The sequence below is a fragment of the Ictidomys tridecemlineatus genome, chromosome 6, assembly GCF_052094955.1.
Source record: "Ictidomys tridecemlineatus isolate mIctTri1 chromosome 6, mIctTri1.hap1, whole genome shotgun sequence".
Lineage (NCBI taxonomy): Eukaryota > Metazoa > Chordata > Mammalia > Rodentia > Sciuridae > Ictidomys > Ictidomys tridecemlineatus.
In genome coordinates this window covers 156,097,959-156,121,177 of record NC_135482.1, presented here as the reverse complement: position 1 = coordinate 156,121,177, position 23,219 = coordinate 156,097,959, and the positions used below count along the sequence as shown (strand labels likewise).

The 23,219-nt window shown below is 34.4% G+C and overlaps 1 protein-coding gene across 2 annotated transcripts in view; it reads left to right on the top strand.

Annotated features, from left to right (window-relative positions):
* LOC101965792 (von Willebrand factor A domain-containing protein 8) overlaps nucleotides 1-23,219 on the top strand; it is a 391,795-nt gene that overhangs the window by 7,596 nt on the left and 360,980 nt on the right. For both annotated transcript variants that reach the window (XM_078015856.1, XM_078015855.1), the window contains exon 2: nucleotides 137-214. In XM_078015856.1, coding sequence (XP_077871982.1) covers nucleotides 137-214 — 78 coding nt within the window. The remainder of the gene's footprint in view (nucleotides 1-136; nucleotides 215-23,219) is intronic.

The following is a 23,219-nucleotide window of genomic DNA, read 5'->3' as shown; positions in this document are numbered from 1 at the left end:
CTGCCTTTAACATAGTCATATATGTAGTACATTTCTGTGATGTCCTCTCTGTAAGTCAGGAGAATCATTGTTGATAAAGGTATGGTATATGTCACTTGTCCCTTGTAATGTGTGTTTTCTTTATTCTCTTTTTTAGGTGATACTGTTAATATTGGGGATGTATCCTATAAGTTGAGAACTCCTAAGAACCCAGAACTTGTGCCACAGAACTACAGTAAGAAATATTTATTTATGAATGAATATATTTTTACCTTTTTTAATGGGAATTTTCAAACAAACACAACCTAGAGAGAATATTAAAAAAAGTGTAGGATCTAGTTTATTAATATTATGCCAATCTTTAACTTGAACCTCTTTTTTTTTTTTGTTCTGGAGTATTTAAAACCTATCCAAGACATCCTATTACTTTCTTTATTCATGACTATTTAGTAGAAACATTAGTTTTTCTCACTACCCTTAAAAAAAAAACTTGGGATAAAGTTTACATCTATTAAAATGCATAGATTTTAAATGTTTATTTGGTTAGTTTTGACAATTTTATAAACCTATATAACCACCAGGATTACTTTTATTACTCCTGTATTGGCTTTCCATCTCTGTGACAATATACCTGACATAAACTTAGATTAAAGGAGGAAAAATTTATTTGGCTCATGATTTCAGAGGTTTCATTTTATGGTTGGATAGCTCCATTGCTTTGGGCCCATGGCAAGGCAGAACATAAATGTGGCAGAGTGAAGGTACCCACCTCATGGTGGCTGGGATGCAGAGGGATACAGTCTAGAACAAGATATATCCTCAGTGACCTACTTCCTCCAACTAGGCTTTACTCCTAAATTTTCTACTACCTCCCAAGAATGCCACCAGCTGGGGACCATGTCTTCAACACATAAACCTTTGGGGGATATTCCAGATTCAAACTGTAACAACCTCCAAATGTTCTCTTTGCCTTTATCCTGTCTTTTCTGCCGTGATAGATTAGTTTTACCTACTCCTTAGGTTTTTAAAAGTAGAGTCATGCAGTATGATTGTGTGTGTGTATCTAAGTTCTTTACATCAAGAGAATGAATTTAAGTTTATCCATGTGGCTGCACCTATCTGTTTGTTTTGATTTCTGAATACTAGTTTATTGTAAAAAATACCAGTGTGTTCATCCATTCTTCTGTTGATAGATATTTGGATAACTTCCATTTTTAGATTGTCATAAATAAGGTACTATGAAAATTTGTTTACAAGTCTTGTGATCATAAATTTTCACTTCTTTTGAGTAGAAAACTAGGAATTGAATTGATGTATTATAGGATAGATACCTGTTTATAACACACTGGAAATAATTCTCCAAATCAGTTGATCAGTTATACTATTCCCATTTTTTTTTTGGTACCAGGAATTGAACCCAGGGGTACTTAATTACTGAGTAGTATCCCCAGTTCTTTGTTTTTATTTTGAGATACAGTCTTGCTATGCTGTGGGACTCACTGAATTGCTGAGTTTGGCTTTGAACTTGTGGTCCTTCTGCCTCAGCCTCCAGAGCCACTGGGATTACAGGCATGCATCACTACACTTGGTTGTACCATTTAACTTTTAACAGTGATATTCTACATCCTTACCAACATTGGTGTCTTATTCTATTAAGTATGAAATAGTAACACATTGTGGTTTTTGTTTATAAGTTTTGTTCAGATGTAATTCATATACCATAAAATTCACTTTTAAAGTGTATAGTTTATTGATTAGTAGCATATTCAAGGAGTTGTATAGCCATACCACTAACTTTAGAACATTGTTATTACCCCTGAAAAGTTACATATTAATAGCCACTCCCCATTTTTTCCTTTTCAACCTCAACCCTTGGTAATCACTATGCATTATGTTTTTTATTCAGGACATGTTATATAAATGGAATCATACAATATGTGGCCTCTGTATCTGGCTTATTTCACTTAACATGTTTTCAAGGTTCATTGTTATCATAGTATGTATTACTATGGATGAATTATATTCCATTGTATGAATATGTTACAATTTGTATATGCATTTATCAGTTGATGGATATTTGGTTTCCACTTTTGGTCTGTTATGAGTAATACTGTTGTAGAAGTTTTTATACGGACATATGTTTTCAATTTTCTGACATATGTACCCAGGAGAAAAATTGCTAGGTCATATGGTAATCCTTTGTAACATTTTGAGCAATTACCAAAATGGTTTCCAGAGCAGCTGTACTATTTTACATCCCCATCAGTAATGAATAAGGGTTCTCATTTCTCAATATCATCTCTGCTTTTTACTGTCCATCATTTTGATTGTAGCCATCCTTATGCATGTGAAGTGGTATCTTATTTTGCTATTGTGCTTTTGATTTGACTATTCCTAATGACTTGCCATTTCTTTACTCAAAATCATTTTACTTCTTTTCTCAAGAATTTAAAACATCTTTCTTATACCTTAGGAACAAAGATAAATCCTTTGCTATTTTGATCTAGACTTAGCCTAATCTTTCCACTCTCTTTTTTCTATGTTTCAGTGATTGAGCACAATATAGAACATGTTTTTTTTTTTTCCTCTTTAGATTTTTCCACTAGACTATGTGCTCTTTAGGAAAGAAATCTTATTTTCATCTAATGCAAAATTACATTAACTCTACCTCCTAAATGGCTTTGCCATCTGTCTTCTCTACTCTGTCCCCTCTTTATTTTATTTTATTTTTTTCTTTAATTTTTATTGTTGGTTGTTCAAAACATTACATAGTTCTTGACATATCATATTTCACACTTTGATTCAGGTGGGTTATGAACTCCCATTTTTACCCCTTATACAGATTGCAGCATCACATCAGTTACACATCCACTGTTTTACATATTGCTATACTAGTGTCTGTTGTATTCTGCTGCCTTTCCTATCCTCTACTATCCCCCATCCCCTCCCCTCCCATCTTCTCTCTCTATCCTATTTACTGTAATTCATTTCTCCCCCTTGTTTTTTTCTGCTTTCCCCTCACTTCCCCTTGTATGTAATTTTGTATAACCATGAGGGTCTCTTTCCATTTCCATGCAATTTCCCTTCTCTTTCCTTTTCCCTCCCACTTCTCACCCCTGTTTAATGTTAATCTTCTTCTCATGCTCTTCCTCCCAACTCTGTTCTTAGTTACTCTCCTTATATCAAAGAAAACATTTGGCATTTGTTTTTTAGGGATTGGCTTGCTTCACTTAGCATGATCTGCTCTAATGCCATCCATTTCCCTGCAAATTCTATGATTTTGTCATTTTTTTAATGCAGAGTAATACTCCATTGTGTATAAATGCCACATTGTTTTTTATCCATTCCTCTATTGAAGGGTATCTAGGTTGGTTCCACAGTCTTGCTATTGTGAATTGTGCTGCTATGAACATCGATGTAGCAGTGTCCCTGTAGCATGCTCTTTTTAGGTCTTTAGGGAATAGACCAAGAAGGGGAATAGCTGGGTCAAATGGTGGTTCCATGACTTAAGAAATTTATCGATGCCTTCACTATCTTCTATTTTATTGGAGTATAAGGATTCAAAATAATTTCTGATTATCTTCTGTATTTCTGAAGTGTCATTTGTGATATTGCTTTTTTCATCCCGTATGCTAGTAATTTGGGTTCTCTCTCTTCTTCTCTTCTTTAGCATGGCTAAGGGTCTGTCGATTTTATTTATTTTTTCAAAGAACTGACTTTTAGTTTTGTCAATTTTTTCATTTGTTTCTTTTGCTTCAATTTCATTAATTTCAGCTCTGATTTTAATTATTTCTTGCCTTCTACTTCTTTTGCTGTTGTTTTGCTCTTCTTTTTCTAGGATTTTGAGATGAAGTATGAGATCATTTATTTGTTGTTTTTTTTCTTTTTTTAAGGAATGAACTCCAAGCAATGAATTTTCCTCTTAGAACTGCTTTCATTGTGTCCCATAGATTCTGATATGTTGTGTCTGTGTTTTCACTTATCTCTAAGAATTTTTTAATTTCCTCCTTGATGTCTTCTATAACCCATTGATCATTCAGTAACCTATTGTTCATTCTCCAAGTGATGCATGATTTTTCCTTCCTTCTTTTATCGTTGATTTTCATTTTCATTCCATTATGATCAGATAAGATGCATGGTATTATCTCTACTCCTTTATACTGGCTAAGAGTTGCCCTGTGATATAATATATGATCTATTTTTGAGAAGGATCCATGTGCTGCTGAGAAAAAAGTGTAACTGCTTGATGTTGGGTGGTATATTCTATATATGTCAATTAAGTCTAGGTTATTAATTGTTTTATTGAGTTCTATTTTTTCTTATTCAACTTTTGTTTGGAAGATCTGTCCAGTGGTGAGAGAGGTGTGTTGAAGTCTCCCATGATTATTGTGTGGTGATCTATTAGACTCTTGAACTTGAGAAGAGTTTGTTTGATGAACATAGCTGCACCATTGTTTGGGACATATATATTCATGATTGTTTTGTCTTGTTGGTGTATGGTTCCCTTGAGCAGTATGTAGTGTCCCTCTTTATTCCTTTTGATTAACTTTGGCTTGAAATCTATTTTATTTGATATGAGTATGGACACTCCTGCTTGTTTCCGAGGTCCATATGAGTGATATGATTTTTCCCAACCTTTCACCTTCAGTCTGTGTATGTCTTTTCCTATGAAATGCATCTCCTGTAGGCAGCATATTGTTGAGTCTTGTTTTGTGATCCATTCTACTAGCCTGTGTCTCTTAATTGGTGAGTTTAAGCCATTAACATTTAGGGTTATTATTGAGATATGGTTTGTTCTTCCAGCCATATTTGTTTATTTATGTTACTTAACATGGTTTGTTTTTCCTCTTTGATTATTTTCCCCCCTTTACTGTACTACCTCCCACTGTTGGTTTTCATTGTTATTTTCCTTTTCCTCTTCCTGTAATGTTTTGCCGAGGATGTTTTGAAGAGCTGGTTTTCTAGTTGTAAATTCTTTTAAGTTTTGTTTATTGTGGAAGGTTTTAATTTCACCTTCCATCCTGAAGCTTAATTTCGCTGGATACACAATTCTTGGTTGGAACCCATTTTCTTTCAGTGTTTGAAATATGTTATTCCAGGATCTTCTAGCTTTCAGAGTCTGTGTTGAAAAATCAGCTATTATCCTGATTGGTTTACCCCTAAATGTATTCTGCTTCCTTTCTCTTGTAGCTTTTAAAATTCTCTCCTTATTCTGTATGTTTTGCATCTTCATTATAATGTGTCTAGGTGTGGATCTCTTATGATTGTGCACATTCGGCGTCCTGTAGGCTTCTAGGATTTGGGATTCTGTCTCATTCTTCAATCTGGGAAGTTTTCTCGTATTATTTCATTGAATAGATTGCTCATTCCTTTGGTTTGGACCTCTATACCTTCCTGTATCCCAATGATTCTTAGGTTTGGTCTCTTTATGTTATCCCATATTTCTTGGATGTTCTGCTCATGGTTTCTTAACACTCTTGCTGAGCTGTCTATGTTCTTTTCAAGTTGAAATACTTTGTCTTCATTTTCTAATGTTCTATCTTCTAAGTGTTCTACTCTGCTGGTAGTATTCTCAATTGAGTTTTTAAGTTGGTTTATTGCTTCCTGCATTTCTAGGATTTCTCTTTGTTTTTTATAACCTGGATCTCCCTGTATAGTTGATCTTTTGCTTCTTGGATTTGTGTATGTAATTCATTGTCGAAGTGATCTTTCATTATCTGATTTTGCTGTCTAATGTCTTCCTTGAGACTCCAGATCATCTGAAGCATGTATATCCTGAATTCTTTATCTGACATTCCATCTGCTGCAGATATTACCTCTTCTAACGTTGAGTTGACCTGCATTGCTTGTGGTCCTGTCTTTCCTTGTCTTTTCATACTGCTTGCGTTTCTTTCTGCTTTTGAAACTGTTGTGTTATTGACCGTCCCCCCTATATATTTATAACGCTCTTGTATAGTTGCAAAGTCTCTTTCGAAGGCTCGGGTGGCGGCTCTGCCCCTCCTCCAATTGGGACAATGTGCCTACCACGCCTGGAGGCCGCTGGGCCTGTTCTGCCGGTCGGTAGCAGGTCTGTCTACCTTGCAGGCGCGGGGGCCAGCTCTGCCCCTCCGCGGGTTTCTGGGCCTGTTCTGCTGGTGGTTCGCAGGTCCGCCTACCTTGCAGGCGCTGGGGTGGCTCTTCCCTCCGCAGGCTGCTGGTGCTGGTCCTGTTCTGTTGATGGTCGCAGGTCTGCCTACCTAGCAGGCAAAGGCGGCGGTTCTGTCCCTCCCCCAACCGGGGCGATATATCTACCATGCTGTTGGGCCTCTGGGCCTGTTCTGCTGGCGGGTTGCAGGTCCGCCTACCTTGCAGGCGCTGGGGCGGCTCTGCCCCTCCATAGGTCGCTGGGCCTGTTCTGTCAGTGGTCGCAGGTCCGCCTACCTTGCAGGCGCTGGGGCGGCTCTTGCCCTCCACAGGCCGCTGGGCCTGTTCTGTATGTGGTCTCAGGTCCACCTACCTAGCAGGCAAGGGCGGTGGCTCTGTCCCTCCCCCAACCGGGGCGATGTATCTACCACGCTGTTGGGCCGCTGGGCCTGTTCTGCTGGCGGGTCGTAGGTCCGTCTACCTTGCAAGCACTGGGGCAGCTCTGCCCTTCCACAGGCTGCTGGGCCTGTTCTGTCAGTGGTCGCAGGTCCGCCTACCTTGCAGGTGCTTGGGCGGCTCTGCCTCTGCACGGGTTGCTGGGCCTGTTCTGCTGGTGAGTCGCAGGTCCGCCTACCTAGCAGGCGCTGGGGTGGCTCTTCCCCTGCGCGGGTTGGTGCGCCTCTTCTGCTGGTGAGTCGCAGGTCCGCCTACCTAGCAGGCACTGGGGCAGCTCTTCCCCTGTGCGGGTTGCTGGGCCTGTTCTGCTGGTGAGTCTCAGGTCCGCCTACCTCTCCCCCCTTTATTTTACTATGTTTTAGGTTTTTTCTTTTTAATTATATTTTCTTAGTGGTCATCATAGGGATTACAGTTAACACCTAAAGCAATTTTTTCAGGCTAATACTAACTTAATTTTAATAGTATAAAAAACTTTGCTTCAGTATATGTAGGTCTGTTCTCTCCCACCTCCTTTGTGTTGTTGTTGTTGTTGTTATTATTATTATTTAATATTTACATTTTTTAGTTGTAGTTGGACATAATACCTTTATTTATTGATTTTTATGTGGTGCTGAGGATCAAACCCAGGGCCTCGCACATGCTAGGTGAGGGCTCTACCACTGAGTCACAGCCCCCTTTGTGTTATTATTGTTATACAACTTATATCTGTATACATTAAAAGTCTACAGTTTTATAATTTTTGCTTTATGAAGTTGTCTTTTCAGTTAAATAGGAGAAGAAAAGAATGGACAAAAACATGTGTATACTGTCTTTATATTTGCTTATATTATTTTCTTTACCAGTCTTAATTTCTTTGTGTAGACTTGATTTACTATTTATTATGCTTTCATTTCAGCCTGAAAGAAGGACTTTAGTATTTCTTATAGGGGAAGTCAGCTAGTAAAGAATTCTCTGTTTTTGTTGATCTGGAAATACCATAATTTCTTCTTTGTATTTTGAAGGATAATTTTACTGGGTATATAGTTCTTGGTTGTCGGTTCTTTTGAGCACTTTGAATATGTCACCATATTGCCTTTGGCCTCCCTAATTTCTGACGAGAAGTCAATTATTAATCTTATCAAGGATCCTCTATGTAATGAGTTACTTTTCTCTCTGATGTGAAGATTCTAATTTTGGCTTTTGATAGTTTGATTAGGATGTGTACTGTTTTAGTAAGCTTTTTCAATACTGTGACTAAAAGAATAACCTGGAACAATTGTGAAAGAGGAGGAAAAGTTTATTTAGGGGCTCACAGTTTCAGAGTTCTCAGTCTATAGATAGCAGGCTCCATTCCTCAGGGCTCGAGAGGAGGCAGGACATAATAATTGGAGAAGAGTATGGTGGAGAGAAATAGCTCAAATGTTGATCAGGAAACAGAGAGAGACTCCACTCACCAGATACCAAATAAGTCACCCTCCCCCCCTAAGGAATTCCCTCAGGGACCCACCTCTTTCAGCCACACCGTACCCTCCTTCAGTTATCACTCAATTAATTTTGTCAGGGGATCAATTCACAGATCGCTTTAGGGCTCTCATAACTCAATCATTTTTCCTCTAAACCTCTTTCATTGTCTCACATCTGAGTTTTTGGGGACATCTCATATCCAGCCATAACAGGTACTATGGTTTGGATGTGGTTTGTCCCCCAAAGGTTCATGTCCTAGAACCTTGTGCCTAGTATGGGAGTGCTGGAGGATGGTCGAACCTTTAAGAGAAGGGTCCTAGTGAGTGATAATTAGGTTACTGGGGAACTGCTTTTGGAAGGGAGATTAATTCTGGCCTTTTGGAATGAATTTCCTGGAGGATGGTGTGTTATAGAAAGAGTAAGACTGGACCCTCCTTTTTGAATTTCTCTTCTAATGTTCCTACCATGAAGCCCTCTATCATGTTATGGCACAGTCAAGGGGGCTCTTACCAAATGCTGAAAAGATAGGGCCTTCTGATCTTGGATCTTCAGTCTCCCAATCTGTGGGATAAATAAATCTATTTTATTTATAATTATTTTATCTCAGGTATTTTATTATAACAATGGAAAACAGACTAATACATTAACAGTGCTAATTTCTGAGTTCATCCTATTTGAAGTTTGTTGAGCTTCTTGGATACTTAGATTTAATTGTTTTCATTAGTTTAGCAATTTTTTAGCCATTATTTTTTCTCTTCTATCTATCTCTTTCTAGAACTCTTTTATTTGTATGTTGGTAAGCTTGATGATATCGTACTGGTCTCAGAAACTTCATATTTCTTTCTGTTACTGAGACTAGATACTCTGAGTTGGCCTGTTTTCAAGTTTGCTAATTCTTTCCTCTCTCTGATCACTTACTTATCTATCTTTAAGGTTAATGATTCTTTACCTGTTCACATTTGTTTTTGAGTTTCTCTAGTGAATTTTTTCATTTCACTTATTATAGTTTTCAAGTTCATAATTTTTATTTGGATTTTTGAAATAATTTTTATTTTTATTGATATTCTTTATTGAGATGCCATCCTCACAATGTCTTTTAATTCTTTAGATATGATATCATTTTATTCTAGAATTTATTTGTAATGATTGATTTAAAGTGTTTGTCTACAAAGTCAAATGTCTGGCTTCCTCAGAGACAGTTTTTTATTAACTCTTCTTTTTTTCTATGAACCATATTTTTTATATGTAAAATAGTATAATGTGGCAGTTCTGGAAATCAGATTCTGCCTTTCCCAGGATTTCTTGTTTCTCCTTGTTTATTTGCTTTTATAAGCTATTTTTTAAAATTCCAAATTCTTTGTCATGTGCAGTGCTTCAAGTTTCTGCTCAGTTGGTTTAGTAGTAAGCTAATGATTAGACAATAGATTTCTTAAATGCGTTGAACTAATAATTCTCTTGGCCATTGCTGAGGGTCTTTTATGCCACTACATTGGGATATGATTTAATTGTCACAAATAGCTTATAATCATGTTTTAACTTTACTTCTGTTTGTGCAATCCCTCCAGGGTCAGCCAGAGATAAGCAATTAGGCCTTGCTGTGCATGGCTTTCTAGATTTCTAGGCATATAGTAGAGCTGCTGAAGCCTTCTATGAATATCTCATTCCTAGGTTTTCAATTTTTTTGCCCCTCCTTTTGTTAGTTCCAGTTGGTATCAGTGCCTCATGCAGCTGTGACATTAAATAATTGTAGTTGATTTTATTTATTTATTTTTTGAACACATGCCCTGGTGTCATGCTATTTACACACAGTGAGCTCTGAGTAGGTTAAATAAAGACAAATTTTAAGAGTAGATATTTTTCAGGGAGCTGCCAGACTGACCAAGAAGGGACAATTCTCTGGGAATAGGGCTTTTGGAGCACTCCAAATTGTACTGTTCCATTTAAGTGGTTGCCAGGTAATGGTGGTTTTTACTGTGGTAATGGGTGGTGGGTTTTCAAGACAATCATAGTGCTGAGAAATTAGGGATGGAATTAGGGCAAGTTACACATAGAACTTGCTATTCTTACTGAAGTTCATCTCTTTTTCTCTTGGATAAATGCTCGTTAGACTATTCAAAGCCTTTCATTAATTTGTAGAGTTCTAAAAAAGTTATTGGCAATTTTTGCAAGTGTTCTCTCTCTCTGTTTTTTTTTAATGGAGAAATGAATTTCAGAGGTCCTTTCCCTGCTATTCCAGTAATACCTGTGCTCTTGTGGTTTTAATTTGCTTTTCCCCTGATGAGGGATGATGGTCAAGACATTTTCCTATACTTGCTGGCCATTTGTATATCTTCACTTGTGAAATGTCTACATCATTTACCTATTTAAAAATATTGAGTTCTTTGCCTTTTTATTATTGATTTATAAGATGTTTTCATATATTATGCATTATATATTATGGATATCCTCCTTTGTCATCTATATGCATTACAAATGCTATTCCTAGTCTATTTGCTTAGTCACTTTCTTATTGGTATCTGGGTTCGCAGAAATTTTAGCTGCATTTGATTTATTATTTATTTACTTCATTTACGATTAATACTCTTTGTATTTTAGAAATCTTAGTCTACTCCAAGATTATAAAGACAGTCTTTTTTTTCCCTTTCCAAGAAGTTTATAGTTTATTTTGGTGTCATGAAATGCAATTATATTTATAAGTAACAGCAACAAGAAAGTTAAAACTTTCAAACTTTGGAAAAATGAAGTCTAAGGATGGCAAATCAATGTAATGCCTGATCTATTGGTTAAACTAGTTGTCACTGAACAGGTTGTAAATGAATTTGTGAAAGTCTGCAAAGAACATTTAAGTTTACACATTGTTAGTTTTTGTTATTTTAAAATTATACCTATTTTTTAAAATTTTAAACTAATGTTGGTAGTCCTGTGTGTAACAAATGCCCTGTAACCATTTACTATGTCTAAATTTCAGCAAATGTAAAACAACTAATGACTCTCCTATTCAATCAAGCTATTGAGTTCTTTTTACTCAGTAAAAAGATAAGTGCGTTTTCATCTCAGTTTGTAAACTCATTGGCATAAATTTTTTAATATTAAAGCTTCATTATTCTTTAAATATTTGTAGAATCTCTAGTGATATTCTTTTATTTCTCATATTGGGAATTTGTATTTATACTTTTTAATAGTATAAATCTTACTAGAGTTTATCAATGATTTTGACTTTTCAAAGAAATACTTTGTTGATTTTCTCTATTGTTGTTTCATTCATTTCCATTCTTAATATTTCCTTATTTTTACATACTTCAGTTTTTATTCTAACTCTAGCTTCAAAACCCACAGCAAACCATAGTTAATCTCTCTTAGCTATATATCTACCAGATTTTTGAATTGCTGGGGAGCTCTCTTTGCCATTGTATTTTGCGTTCTACAATTTAGATTTCTCTTGTCCTATTGCCTTGCCACTTCACTGAAGAAAAAGAAAACCTCAAAAAATTTATGTGTACTAGCCCAGAAGCATCCTCAAGGAACTTCTCCTTTGCACTGGATAAAGACCCTAGTGCCCATGTGGAATTTCTGTCATGTCTTCTATCCCACCCCTGGCATCAGTGAGGTCCAACATACTTCAGAGAGGGTACCTCTCAGCTTCTGCTCTGTTTGGCTTTTAGTGTGCACTCCTATGTACCTTCACTTGGTAAGAGCTGGTGGGAAAGAATAGATAGGTAGTTAGTTGCAGGTTTTCTTTGTGGCTTGGATGGCTCAGTTTACTAATTCATCATGCCAGCTTATGTGTGGCCATTTTAAGTTTGTCAAAAGTTCAGTATATTCAGTTGCTTGGCCCATTTATTGATTGGGTTACTTTTTTTTTTGTGTTAAGATTTTTGAGTTCTTTATATATTCTAGAGATTAGTGCTGTATCTGATATGCATGTGGTAAAAATTTGCTCCCCAAAAGTAGGCACTGTATTTACCTCACTGATTATTTCTTTTGCTGAGAAGAAGCTTTTTAGTTTGGATCCATTATATTTATTGATTCTTGATTTTAATTCTTGTGCTATAGGAATCTTATTAAGGAAGTTGGGGCCTAATCTGACATGATGTAGACTTGGGCCTACTTTTTCTTCTAATAGGCAGAGTCTCTGGTTTAATTACTAGGTACTTGATCCACTTTGAGTTGAATTTTGTTCATGGTGAAAGATATGGATTTCATCTCATTTTGTTGCATATGGATTTCCAGTTTTCCCAGCACTATTTGTTGAAGTACTTTTCTTCAGTGTATGTTTTTGTAGCCTTTGTCTAATATAAGATAACTGTATTTATGTGAGTTTGTCTCTGTATCCTCTATTCTGTACCATTAGTCGACCAGTCTATTTTAGTGCCAATACCATGCTGTTTTTGTTACTGTTGCTCTGTAGTATAGTTTAAGTTCTTGTATAGTGATACCACCTGCTTCACTCTTCTTGCAAAGGATTGCTTTAGCTATTCTGGGTCTCTTAATTTTCCAGATGAATTTCATGACTGTTTTTTCTATTTCCATGAGGAATGTCATTGGGATTTTGATTGGAATTGCATGTACAGAGACTTCTCAGAAGATGATATACAATCAGACACCAATTATATGAAAAAATATTCAACATCTCTAGCAATTAGAGAAGTGCAAATCTTACTCCAGTCAGAATGGCAGCTATCAAGAATATAAACATGGATGTATAACCAATGTGATCCTGCAATCTGTACACATGGTAAAAATAAGAATTCATACCCCACTTGAATCAACTATATGAAATATGATATGTCAAGATCATTGTAATGTTTTGAGCAACCAAAAAAAAAGAATATAAACAATAGTAAGTGTTGATGAGGATGTGGGGGAAAAGGCACACTCATACATTGCTGGTGGGACTGCAAATTGGTGCCACTGAAAAGCAGTATGGAGAATCCTTGGAAAACTTGGATTAGAATCACAATTTGATCCAGCTATCTAACTTTTTGGTCTATACCCAAAGGACTTAAAAACAGCATACTACAAGGACACAGCCCATCAATGTTTATAGCAGCACCATTCACAGTAGCTAATCTGTGGAACCAACCTAGATGCCCTTCAGTATATGAATGGATAAAGAAAATGTGATATATATACACACACACACACACACACACACACACATACATATATATACATATTCCATTGTGTGTGTGTGAATATGTGTGTGTGTGTGCGCGCGCGCATATGTATGTATACACATATAATGGTATATTATCCAGCATTAAAAGAGAATAAAATCATGGCATTTACTGGTAAATGGATGGAATTGGAGAATGTAATGCTAAGTGAAGTTAGCCAATACTAAAAAAACCAAATGCCAAATATTTTCTCTGATTTAAGGATGCTGATTCTTATTGGAGTTGGGAGTGGGGGGGAAATGGGAGGATTAGATGATCTGTAGATAGGGCAAAGGGGAGGGAGAGCAAGAGAGGCGCATGCGAGTAGGAAAGAAGGTGGAATGAATAGACATCACTACCTTAAGTACATGTATGAAGACATGAATGGTATTACTCTACTTTGTGTGCAATCAGAGATATGAAAAATTGTGCTCTATATGTGTAATATGAATTATAATGCATTCTGCTGCCACATATAACAAATTAAAATTGAAAAAATAAATTTAAAAAAGATGCTAGCAAATGGAATCCAACAGCAAAAATAAATAAATAAATAAAAAAAATTCAGTATGTTTCTCTTCTCATATCTATGGCAGGTTCTTCATCTTGCTGCCTGGGATTCTGCCAGGAATAAAAGTTAGCTATGAGTCTTTTCCTCTCCTTAAAGGGCTTATTACTTTCTAGATTTTAGTTCATTTAGGTTTCTTTGTATTCTTACTTCTATGATAAGTTTTGAAAAACTGTGATTTTTATAGATTAAGTGATTTGTTCTAGTTGTTATGTTTGAAGTGAAATTCTCTTCATCCTAACTAGAAGTGGGAGTTGAGAACATTTATTTTTCATATTCATTATTGAATGCTATGTGTGAGCATATTATTGTAGTAGACAGGTTTTCTTTTCTGGGGGTAAGACTAGTGACATAAATTCTCAACAAGTTGTTATACTTGTCTAGAGAAAAATTAACAAAATAGATTTGTAATGAGATAATTGGGAAAAAAGGGACATTTTTCATGATTTCTGTGTCTTTTCTTATTATGAGTGTAATTAAATTTTTATAGTAAACTTCAGAATGAGGAATAATATTTTCTCTTGATAGACAATAGGAAAAAATTTATTTAATTTGATTTCTGTAGGAAAATGACTGCTGGGGGTGGAAATTATATTTAAAATTTGTCCATACTACTTTCTAGTTGCATGATTTTTCTCTAGGCAGTTTAACTGCTGGACTCTCTTTGGTTACATGGGGATGATTGTTGCAAACTCACAGGTATATTTTAAGGATTGAATCAAATAGCCTAAGACAAATGTGTAGAATAGTGCCTGGCACTTAGTGTTCAATAAATGAGTCGCCAGGAAACCATTCCCTTGGTCTTCTGATTCTTGTTCTCTTTCATTTCCCATTATTTTATACCTGTGAATGACATAGTTGAATATGAGGATTATTAAGGAAAACTGTCGTTCTATACTAAAAATGTGTTAGTCTTAATTCTGTCTTTTCCTTTAAATAATTAATCTAGTACATTTCATTAAATTTGATTTTGAGTTTGCCTTCAGCCAGGTTGTTTGCAGGATTACCAGTGGCTGTAGGCCCTTCAAATAGCTTCAGTTTCCTTCAGAGATAAAATTTGCCATGTTTACAATGTGGCAAGATGCTTACCTTTTCAACAGGAAGACAGGAAGTATAGTCAGTGCCTGACAGTTTTCAATAGGATAGCACTACCCATTTCTTCTTTTGATATCGAAGATACTATAATCTCCCATATGAGGTTGGCTGAAACATTTTGTCATATTCACAAATGCTTAATCATTTCATAAGTCTTTTTAAGTGAAAGAATCCATAAGAATATCTGTACTAGTTTTAAGAATTCCATTCTTATTTGAGTAATAATGTGTTTTACAAAACTTATGAATTATAGCCTTTGAATAAATGTATTTTCATATCTTACAAATGACCACAGGACAATATAGTATCTGGTTGAGGTCAAGCCCCAGAGTATAAAGGCTTCTAAATGTAGCAAAACTATCAGAAATTGTGATCAGCAAACCCCACAAAAACAAAAACAATAATAACAACAAAATAACAACCAGTACATTTTCTTGCTTATATACTTTTTTTTAATATTTATTTTTTAGTTATAGGTGGAAACAATGTCTTTATTTTATATTTATGTGGTGCTGAGGATGGAACCCAGTGCCTCATGCACGCTAGGCGAGCTCTCTACCTCTGAGCCACAATTCCAGCCCCTTGCTTATTTACTTTTAAAAACTGTTTTCATATATCCTTTATGTAATCAAATTTTTTCATTTCTTTTATGTTTAGCTATTAGTAGCTTACTCTTTAAATTTTTTCTCAAGATAGTTTATGTTGAGAATAGTCTATAGATCCTAATTTGTGTTTTCTTTTGCTTGTTATCCATTGATCATTATTCCTTCCACAGTCACAATATCCTTGTCTTTTGTCTTCTCCCATCAAGATGATTGTAGCATATGCTTTACTCAGTAGCAAATTGCTACATTGACAGTACTTATGAGAGACTGTGTCCATTTGTAAGAAAAAGATTTAGGAGTTTAGCTTGATATAGGAGAAGTAGCTGAGTCAACCAAAGTCTTCAGTATCAGCAAAAGCATCATGTGGTTGCCACGTATAGATTGAAAAGATAAAATATATTATACAGGGTTTTGTGCATCCATTGATTGTATTATATTAAAATATTCTATTAAACTTTTTCTTTCTCAGGGAATATTTACAAATTGGGAAAATTTTCTTTTCTGATGTTATTGCATGATTGAAGATGTGAGTTTTGGTTCTCAGAGAATTTTGATGCTTTCTTTTTTTTAAGTTTTAAAATATTCTAAAATATTTTGGAAATGAAGTTGGTTGAAGTTTGATACCCTGTTACTTTCATTCCTGTATTTTTGCCTCAGTTGAGCTTTAGCCTTTTGGATATTTAATATTTTCAAATAAAACATAGACTGATAGACTTTTTTTTGGTGGGGGTGGGGTTCCAGGGATTGAACTCAGAGGCACTCAACTACTGAGTCACAATCCCAGCCCAATATTGTATTTTATTACAGACAGGGTCTCACTGAGTTGTTGAGTACCTCGCCATTGCTGAGTCTGGCTTTAAACTCGAGATCCTCCTGTCTCAGCCTCCTGAGCCGCTGAGGTTACAGGTGTGAGCCTGGCAAAATGATAGACTTTTGTTGAAGAAAGAAACTTTAGTAATTATTATTCTCTCTAAAACTCTATTTCATAGTCAGGAAATTAGGACTACAAGAAAAAGGTCAGAAGACTAATTAGGAAAGCCTAGATTTTCTGACTTCAGTTTGGTTTTCCTTTTGCAGCCTGCCACAGTTTCTAGCTATTTATGAGCTACTCTTGATTTTCTGTAGAATTAATTCTGGAATGGAAAGTAGAATGATATGTTAGAAAATTTCCTTTTAGATTTAAAAGTATAAAAGATTATTTAAAAATGCTGAATTACTTGAAGTGTGGCATGATATTTTATTTCTATCTTTATCAAAGTTGTCAGAGCACTGGAAATCACACCATTGTTATAGTGTTATAGAAATGAAGAAATAAAAATCACACCATTGAGATATGAACCCTGCTATCCATATTTAACATGTGTTTAATACAATGGTAGAATCCTGCTAACTGGTATTTGCTATGGACTAGAAATGTTCTTAAGTGGAAGTCTAAGATTTGATGAAAAACCACATGAAAACAGTATTATCAAAGTAAGATTGCTTAATTCACTGAACACTTGAGATAATGAATGCTTACATTCTATACTCATTTGTCAGCTTTTCTTTTGAACTTTTTCTGTTTTCATAGTGTTGAGCAAAGCAGCAAAGCAGGACATCTTTCTAGTTCTAGCACCCATCTTAGTGCCTGGCACATCATAGAAACAGGAGTTGGATTGCTCTTTAGTTTTTTGTTTTTTTAAATAAACTATCTCTTGTTATCTCCTGCCTTAACCATTGTAATTTCATTTATCATCTTAGTCTATCGTGATAAACTATAAGTGTCTTTTGCCTTTTTTGTGTGAAAGTGAATCTTAAGGCTTAGGTGAAATTGGCAGTTTAAAAAAAAAGGGAGATTCTTTCATATTTTTTTGCTTGAAGTTAAACTATATTGTATCAAAGAAGGTTATTTCTTCCAGGGTTTTCCTTATGAGGAGATGTTCCAGGGTAGATAGTTTTCAATAGATAACTTTAAACCTGACCTGAGAGTTATATTCTGCATCCTTACATAATGTTCTTGTTGCAATGAGCAGACTAATTATACATGAGGTCATTTAAGGTTTACTGGACTCTGAACTTTTATCAGAGCTGTGAGAGCTCACAAAGATTTTCTATAAGAATTACAACATTGTGTTCTTAAAATGGATCACAGGATGAGAGGATTTTTTTCTTTAGTTTATAAATAATTTTGAGGTTTGAGAAATTCATCAACATCATAAATGATAGAATAGCATGGGAAATGGAATTCTTGTGTAAATATCGGTAATGCAGAATAATTATTGCAGCTATGTGTCAGCTTCTTTTTAATATTTATTTTTTAGTTGTGGTTGGACACTATAATTTTATTTATTTATTTATTTATTTTAATGTGGTAAGGTTAGAACCCAGGGCTTCACATGTGCTAGGTGAGTGCTCTACTGCTGAGCCACAACCCCAGCCCTTATGTGTCAATTTTAATGAATTAGTGACAAGTTATGCAGAAAGGTCTCTGGATTACCCAAGAATCTCTTACTACATAATCGAAGCTTAAAAAACAACTAACCAACCAACCAAACAAAACCCAGAAAACATAAGAGAAATAGGGCTTCTAATACTTAAGATATGCCTTAATTTGTTGCAATACTTTTTAATTTCAGCCCAGTTATGTATAAATATTGCTTATTGTATCATTTGCATACCTCTGACAATAAAACAGATATAGAATATATGTTTATATACTTACTGGCCACTAGATTTCCTCTTCTGTGTCACAGCTATTTAAATCCTTTGCTTATTGTCTACTGAATCACGTGATTTTTCTTATCAGTTTGTAAGATATATTTGTATTTTAAACATTTAGTCCTCTATCACATGTGCTGTATATGCAATAAAATTATTTTTAATTTAATTTTTAATAGTTGCACTAATTTCATCTCATTGTGAAAGAATTTATTTTAAGAAGTACCTTTGGTTTTCTTTAGATGGATTTAAAATTTTTTTTTTAAGTTGTGGATGGACACAATATCTTTATTTTATTTATTTTTTTGTGGTACTGAGGATTGAACCTAGTGCCTCATACATGCTAGGTGAGTGCTATGCCACTGAGCCCCAGCCCTAGCCCCCTTTAGATATACTTTTAAGAAGAGTTCTCAGAAGGAAGAATTTATCAACTTTTAAGTCCTTGAATGTGTCCCATAGTCTGTCCTGGAATCTTTATAGTAATCTTTATCCAGTTCCTAATTTTTCTTTAATCTTCTTTCTCTTAGGAACTATATGCAGAGTAAATTTTTTTGATATATTTTATTACTTTTTATTTTCCATTTAATTGCCCTTGTTGCTCTCTACAAATTTCACTGCAGATGTACAATTTTTTTTTAAATTATTTTTTAATTGACAAAATTTTATGGTACATAACATGATGTTTCAAAATTATAGAATGACTAAGTCAAGTTACTTAACAAATCTTTTACGTCCTCTATTAATTTTGTGATAACATTGAGAATTGATTCTTTTTGTAACTATACAATACATCATTATTAATTATAGTCAGCCTGTTGTATAATAGATCTGAACTTTTTTCTCCTGTTTAATTGAAATTTTATGTCCTCCCACCAACATCTTTCCAATGCCCTCTGCCACCAGATACACAATTTTTGAGCTATGAAATATGTTAAATAGGCTTCTTTGGATGTACTTGGCAATTTGGCTACAATGAATGACATTGTTTATATGAGAAAATGAATTCAAATAGTAATTGCCTAAATTAAAAATCATTTTAATGCATATACAACACATGTGATAGAGGACTAAATGCTTAAATATATAAATATATCTTACAAATTGATAAGAAAAATCATGTGATTCAATAGACAGTAAGGAAAGGATTTCAATAGCTGTGACACAGAAGAGGAAATCTAGTGGCCAGTAAGTGTATAAACATATATTCTATATCTGTTTTATAGTTAGAATATGCAAATAATATGATAAGTTAGCAATTTTTATACATTACTGGGCTGAAATTAAAAAGTATTGCAACAACAACAAAAAAGTATTGGAACATCAAGTACCTATAGAGTTTTAGGGCAATGGCTTTCTCATATTTTGTTGGTAGATGTATGAATTCTTATGACTTCTTTAGAAAGTAATATAAAAAACAAGTTAAAAAACCAAATCATTTATAAATTGAATTATAATCATTGCTATCATTTTAATATGTGTCATTTTAGTATTTAAAAGATTGCTAGGAATAATTTAAACACAAAACTGTACATATTTATATATTTAAAATGTACACTTTGGTAAGTTTTGATATGTCCTGTAACCAGGAAACATCTAACTATAGTCAGAATACTGATCACATAAATTTATCACCCCAAAAGCTTACTTATGACCCTTTGTGATGTTTCCTGGGTTCCTCCATTATCTTGAAATCACTGATTTGCTTTATAGACTTACCAAGATTTTCTAGAATTGTATATAAATGCAATCATACTATAGAAATTATTTTCGTTTAGCTTCTTTACTTAGCATAATTACTTTGAAATTCTTCCATGTTGCAACATTCAAAAGGATTATTCTCTTCCTCCTCTTCCTCCTCCACTTCCTCCTTCCTTTTTTTTTTTTGTGAGAACAGCATTTTACTGTATGGATATATTAAAATTTGTTTATCCATCTACCTGTCAGTGATTATTCAGCCCATTAACATTTTGAGGCTCTTACAATAATGCTGCTCTCAACATTCATGCACAAGTCTTTGGACATATGCTTTCTTTTCATATATATATGTATGCTATATTACACAGTAAGTGTTTGTTAAATTTTTTTAAGGAACTCTCATTCTGTTTCCTAAAGTGATTGTATCATTTTACATTTCCACCAACAATGCAGCGGAGTTCCAGTTCCTTCACATTTTTGTCAGCTCTTGGGCATGGCCAGTCTTTTGGATTTGTTTTTATCGGGGGAGGTACCAGGGATTGAACTCAGGGACACTTGACCACTGAGCACATCCCCCGCCCTATTTTGTATTTTCTTTAGAGACAGGGTCTCACAGAGTTGCTTAGAATCTCACTTTTGCTGTGCCTTTGAACTCACAATCCTCCTACCTCAACTTCCGAGCCACCAGGATTACAGGCATGTGACCCTGTGCCTGGCCAGTCTTTTGAATTTAACAGTTTTAATGGATGCGTAATGATATTTCACAGTGAATTAATTTGTTTCTTAGTGACTAATGCCTTTGGCATTAGTTGCAGTGTTTGTTCAAATCTTGCACCTATTTTTTTTGGGGGGGAGAATTTTTTATGTTCTTTTTTTGAGTTTTGCTATTTCTTTCTCTACCCCCACCCCTGCCATTTCGCTATACATCCTCGATATCAGATGTAAGTTTTGAAATATTTTCTTCCTGTCTGTGACTTATCTTTTTGTTCTCTTGTGTTCTTTAAAGAGTGAAAATTGTAAATTTTAATGAAGTCTAGCATATCAGTTTTTTAACTTTGTTTTTACTTGGATAGATTGTGCTTTGGTAGTCACCTGAGAAATGCAAGAAATCTTTAAGTGAATTCCATACAGACTTTTTTCCCTAATTTTTTAACTAGATGTTTTTATTTATGTCTATCATTCTTTTTACATGAATTTTTGTAGATGGTTTAAGGTATGGGCCAAAGTTCATTTATTTTACATATGGGTATTCAATTGTTTCAGCACCATTTGCCAAAAAAAAAAATCTATCCTTTCTTCACTGAATTGTTTTTGTTCTTTTGTCAATGTATATTCCGTGTCCATTACTAGACTCTGTTCCATTTGTTTATCTCTCTTGACACCAGTGCCTTACTGTCTTGACTATTGTAGCTTTATAATAATATTGAAATGAAGTAAAGTTACTCATTTTTATCTTTTTTACAAAGTTGTTTTGCATATTTTAGGTCCTTTGCATCTATATGTGATTTTGTAATCAGCTTGTCAATTTCTATATTAAAAAAGCCTGCCAAGATTTTGGATTGGGATTGCTTTGAATGTGTAGATGATTTTGTGGACGATTTTGGGGATATCTTCATAATACTGAACTTTCCAATCTATGAACAATTCATATCTTTCTGTTTAGGTCTTCTGTAATTTCTTTCAGTGGTGTTTTACTGTTTTCAGTGTATAGGTCTTATATATATATTGTCAACCTTATCCTTGGAGTATTTTACATATTTTGATGTTATTTTGAATAGTATTATTTTTCAATTGTAATGTAGAAGTACAATTAATTATTGTATATTGATCCTGTTTCTTGGTACCTTGCTAAAGTCACTTTTTAGTTCAAGAGTTTGTTTTTGTAGATTGAATCACATTTTCTACATAAACAATCATGTTGTCAATAAACAAAGACAGCTCTGCTACTTTTTTCCCCAATCTGGATGCTTCTTATTTCTTTTCTTTAAAATATTTTTTTTCTTGTTTCTTTTATTTGTTTGCCTTATTACATTTATTAGAACCTTCAGTGTAATGTTTAATACAAGTTATCAGAGAAAACATTGTCCTGATATTATGGGGAAAGAATTCAATCTTTCTCCCTTATGTAAAATAGGTATTTTTTTTTTGTTGTTGTTGTTGTTGGTACTGGAGATTGAACTCAAGAGCACTTGACCACTGAGCCACATCCCCAGCCCTATTTTGTATTTTATATAGAGACAGGATCTCACTGAGTTGCTCAGTGTCTTGCTTTTGCAAAGCAAAAGGCTTGCTTTGAACTTGCAATCCTCCTGCCTCAGCCTTCGGAGCTGCTGGGATTACAGGTGTATGTCACCACACCTGATTGATTTTTTTAATTAGGAAGAAATGTCAGATTTTGTTGAGTGCTTTTTCTATGTTATTTGACAGTTTTCTTTTTCTTTTTTAGTTTGTTAATATGGTGAATTACACTGATTGATTTTCAAATGTTAAACTAACTTTGTTCCCAGGATATATCCCAATTATTGCTGATGCATTATTCTTTTTACATATTGTTGGACTATTTGCTAAAATTATATTTAGAATTTGTGCATCTATATTTATAAAATATATTGATCTGCAGCTTTGTTTTCTTGTTATGTTTTTGTCAGATGTTAATATCAGGGTAGTGCTAGCTTTAGAATGAATTTGAACGTGTTTTTGCCTCTTCAGTTTTCTGAATACGTTTGTATAAAATTGATATGTCCCCCTAAATGTTTGGTAAAACCAGTGAAATTATCTTGGTTAGGAGTTTTTTTTTGTGTGTATGTGTATGTATATGTGTGTGGGAGGATTTTTAATGGTATTTTCAAATTCTTTCATACATATGGCTATTTATCTCTTTTTGTGTCAGAAGACCCAGCTCTTTTAAGAAACTTTTCTTTTCAAGAATTTGTTCATTTCATCCAAGTTCTGAAATGTATTCACATAAAATTTTTCACAATATCTCATTATTTTACTTTTTAAAAATTTTAATTTGTTATATATGGCAGCAGAATGCATTAAAGTTCATATTACACATATAAAGCACAATTTTTCATATCTCTGGTTGTACATAACATAGAGTCACACCATTCATGTCTTCATACATATTCTTAGAGTAATGATGTCTATCTCATTCTACCATCTTTTCTACCCCCATACTCCCATTCCTTTGCCCTATCTAGAGATCATCTAATCCTCCCATGTCCCTTCCTCATCCCCATTATGAATCAGCATCCTTTAATCAGAGAAAACATTTGGCAATTGGGTTTTTGAGATTGGCTAAATTCACTTAGCATTAAATTCTCCAATTCCATCAATTTATCTGCAAATACCATGATTTTATTCTCTTTTAATACTGAGTAATATTCCATTGTGTATATA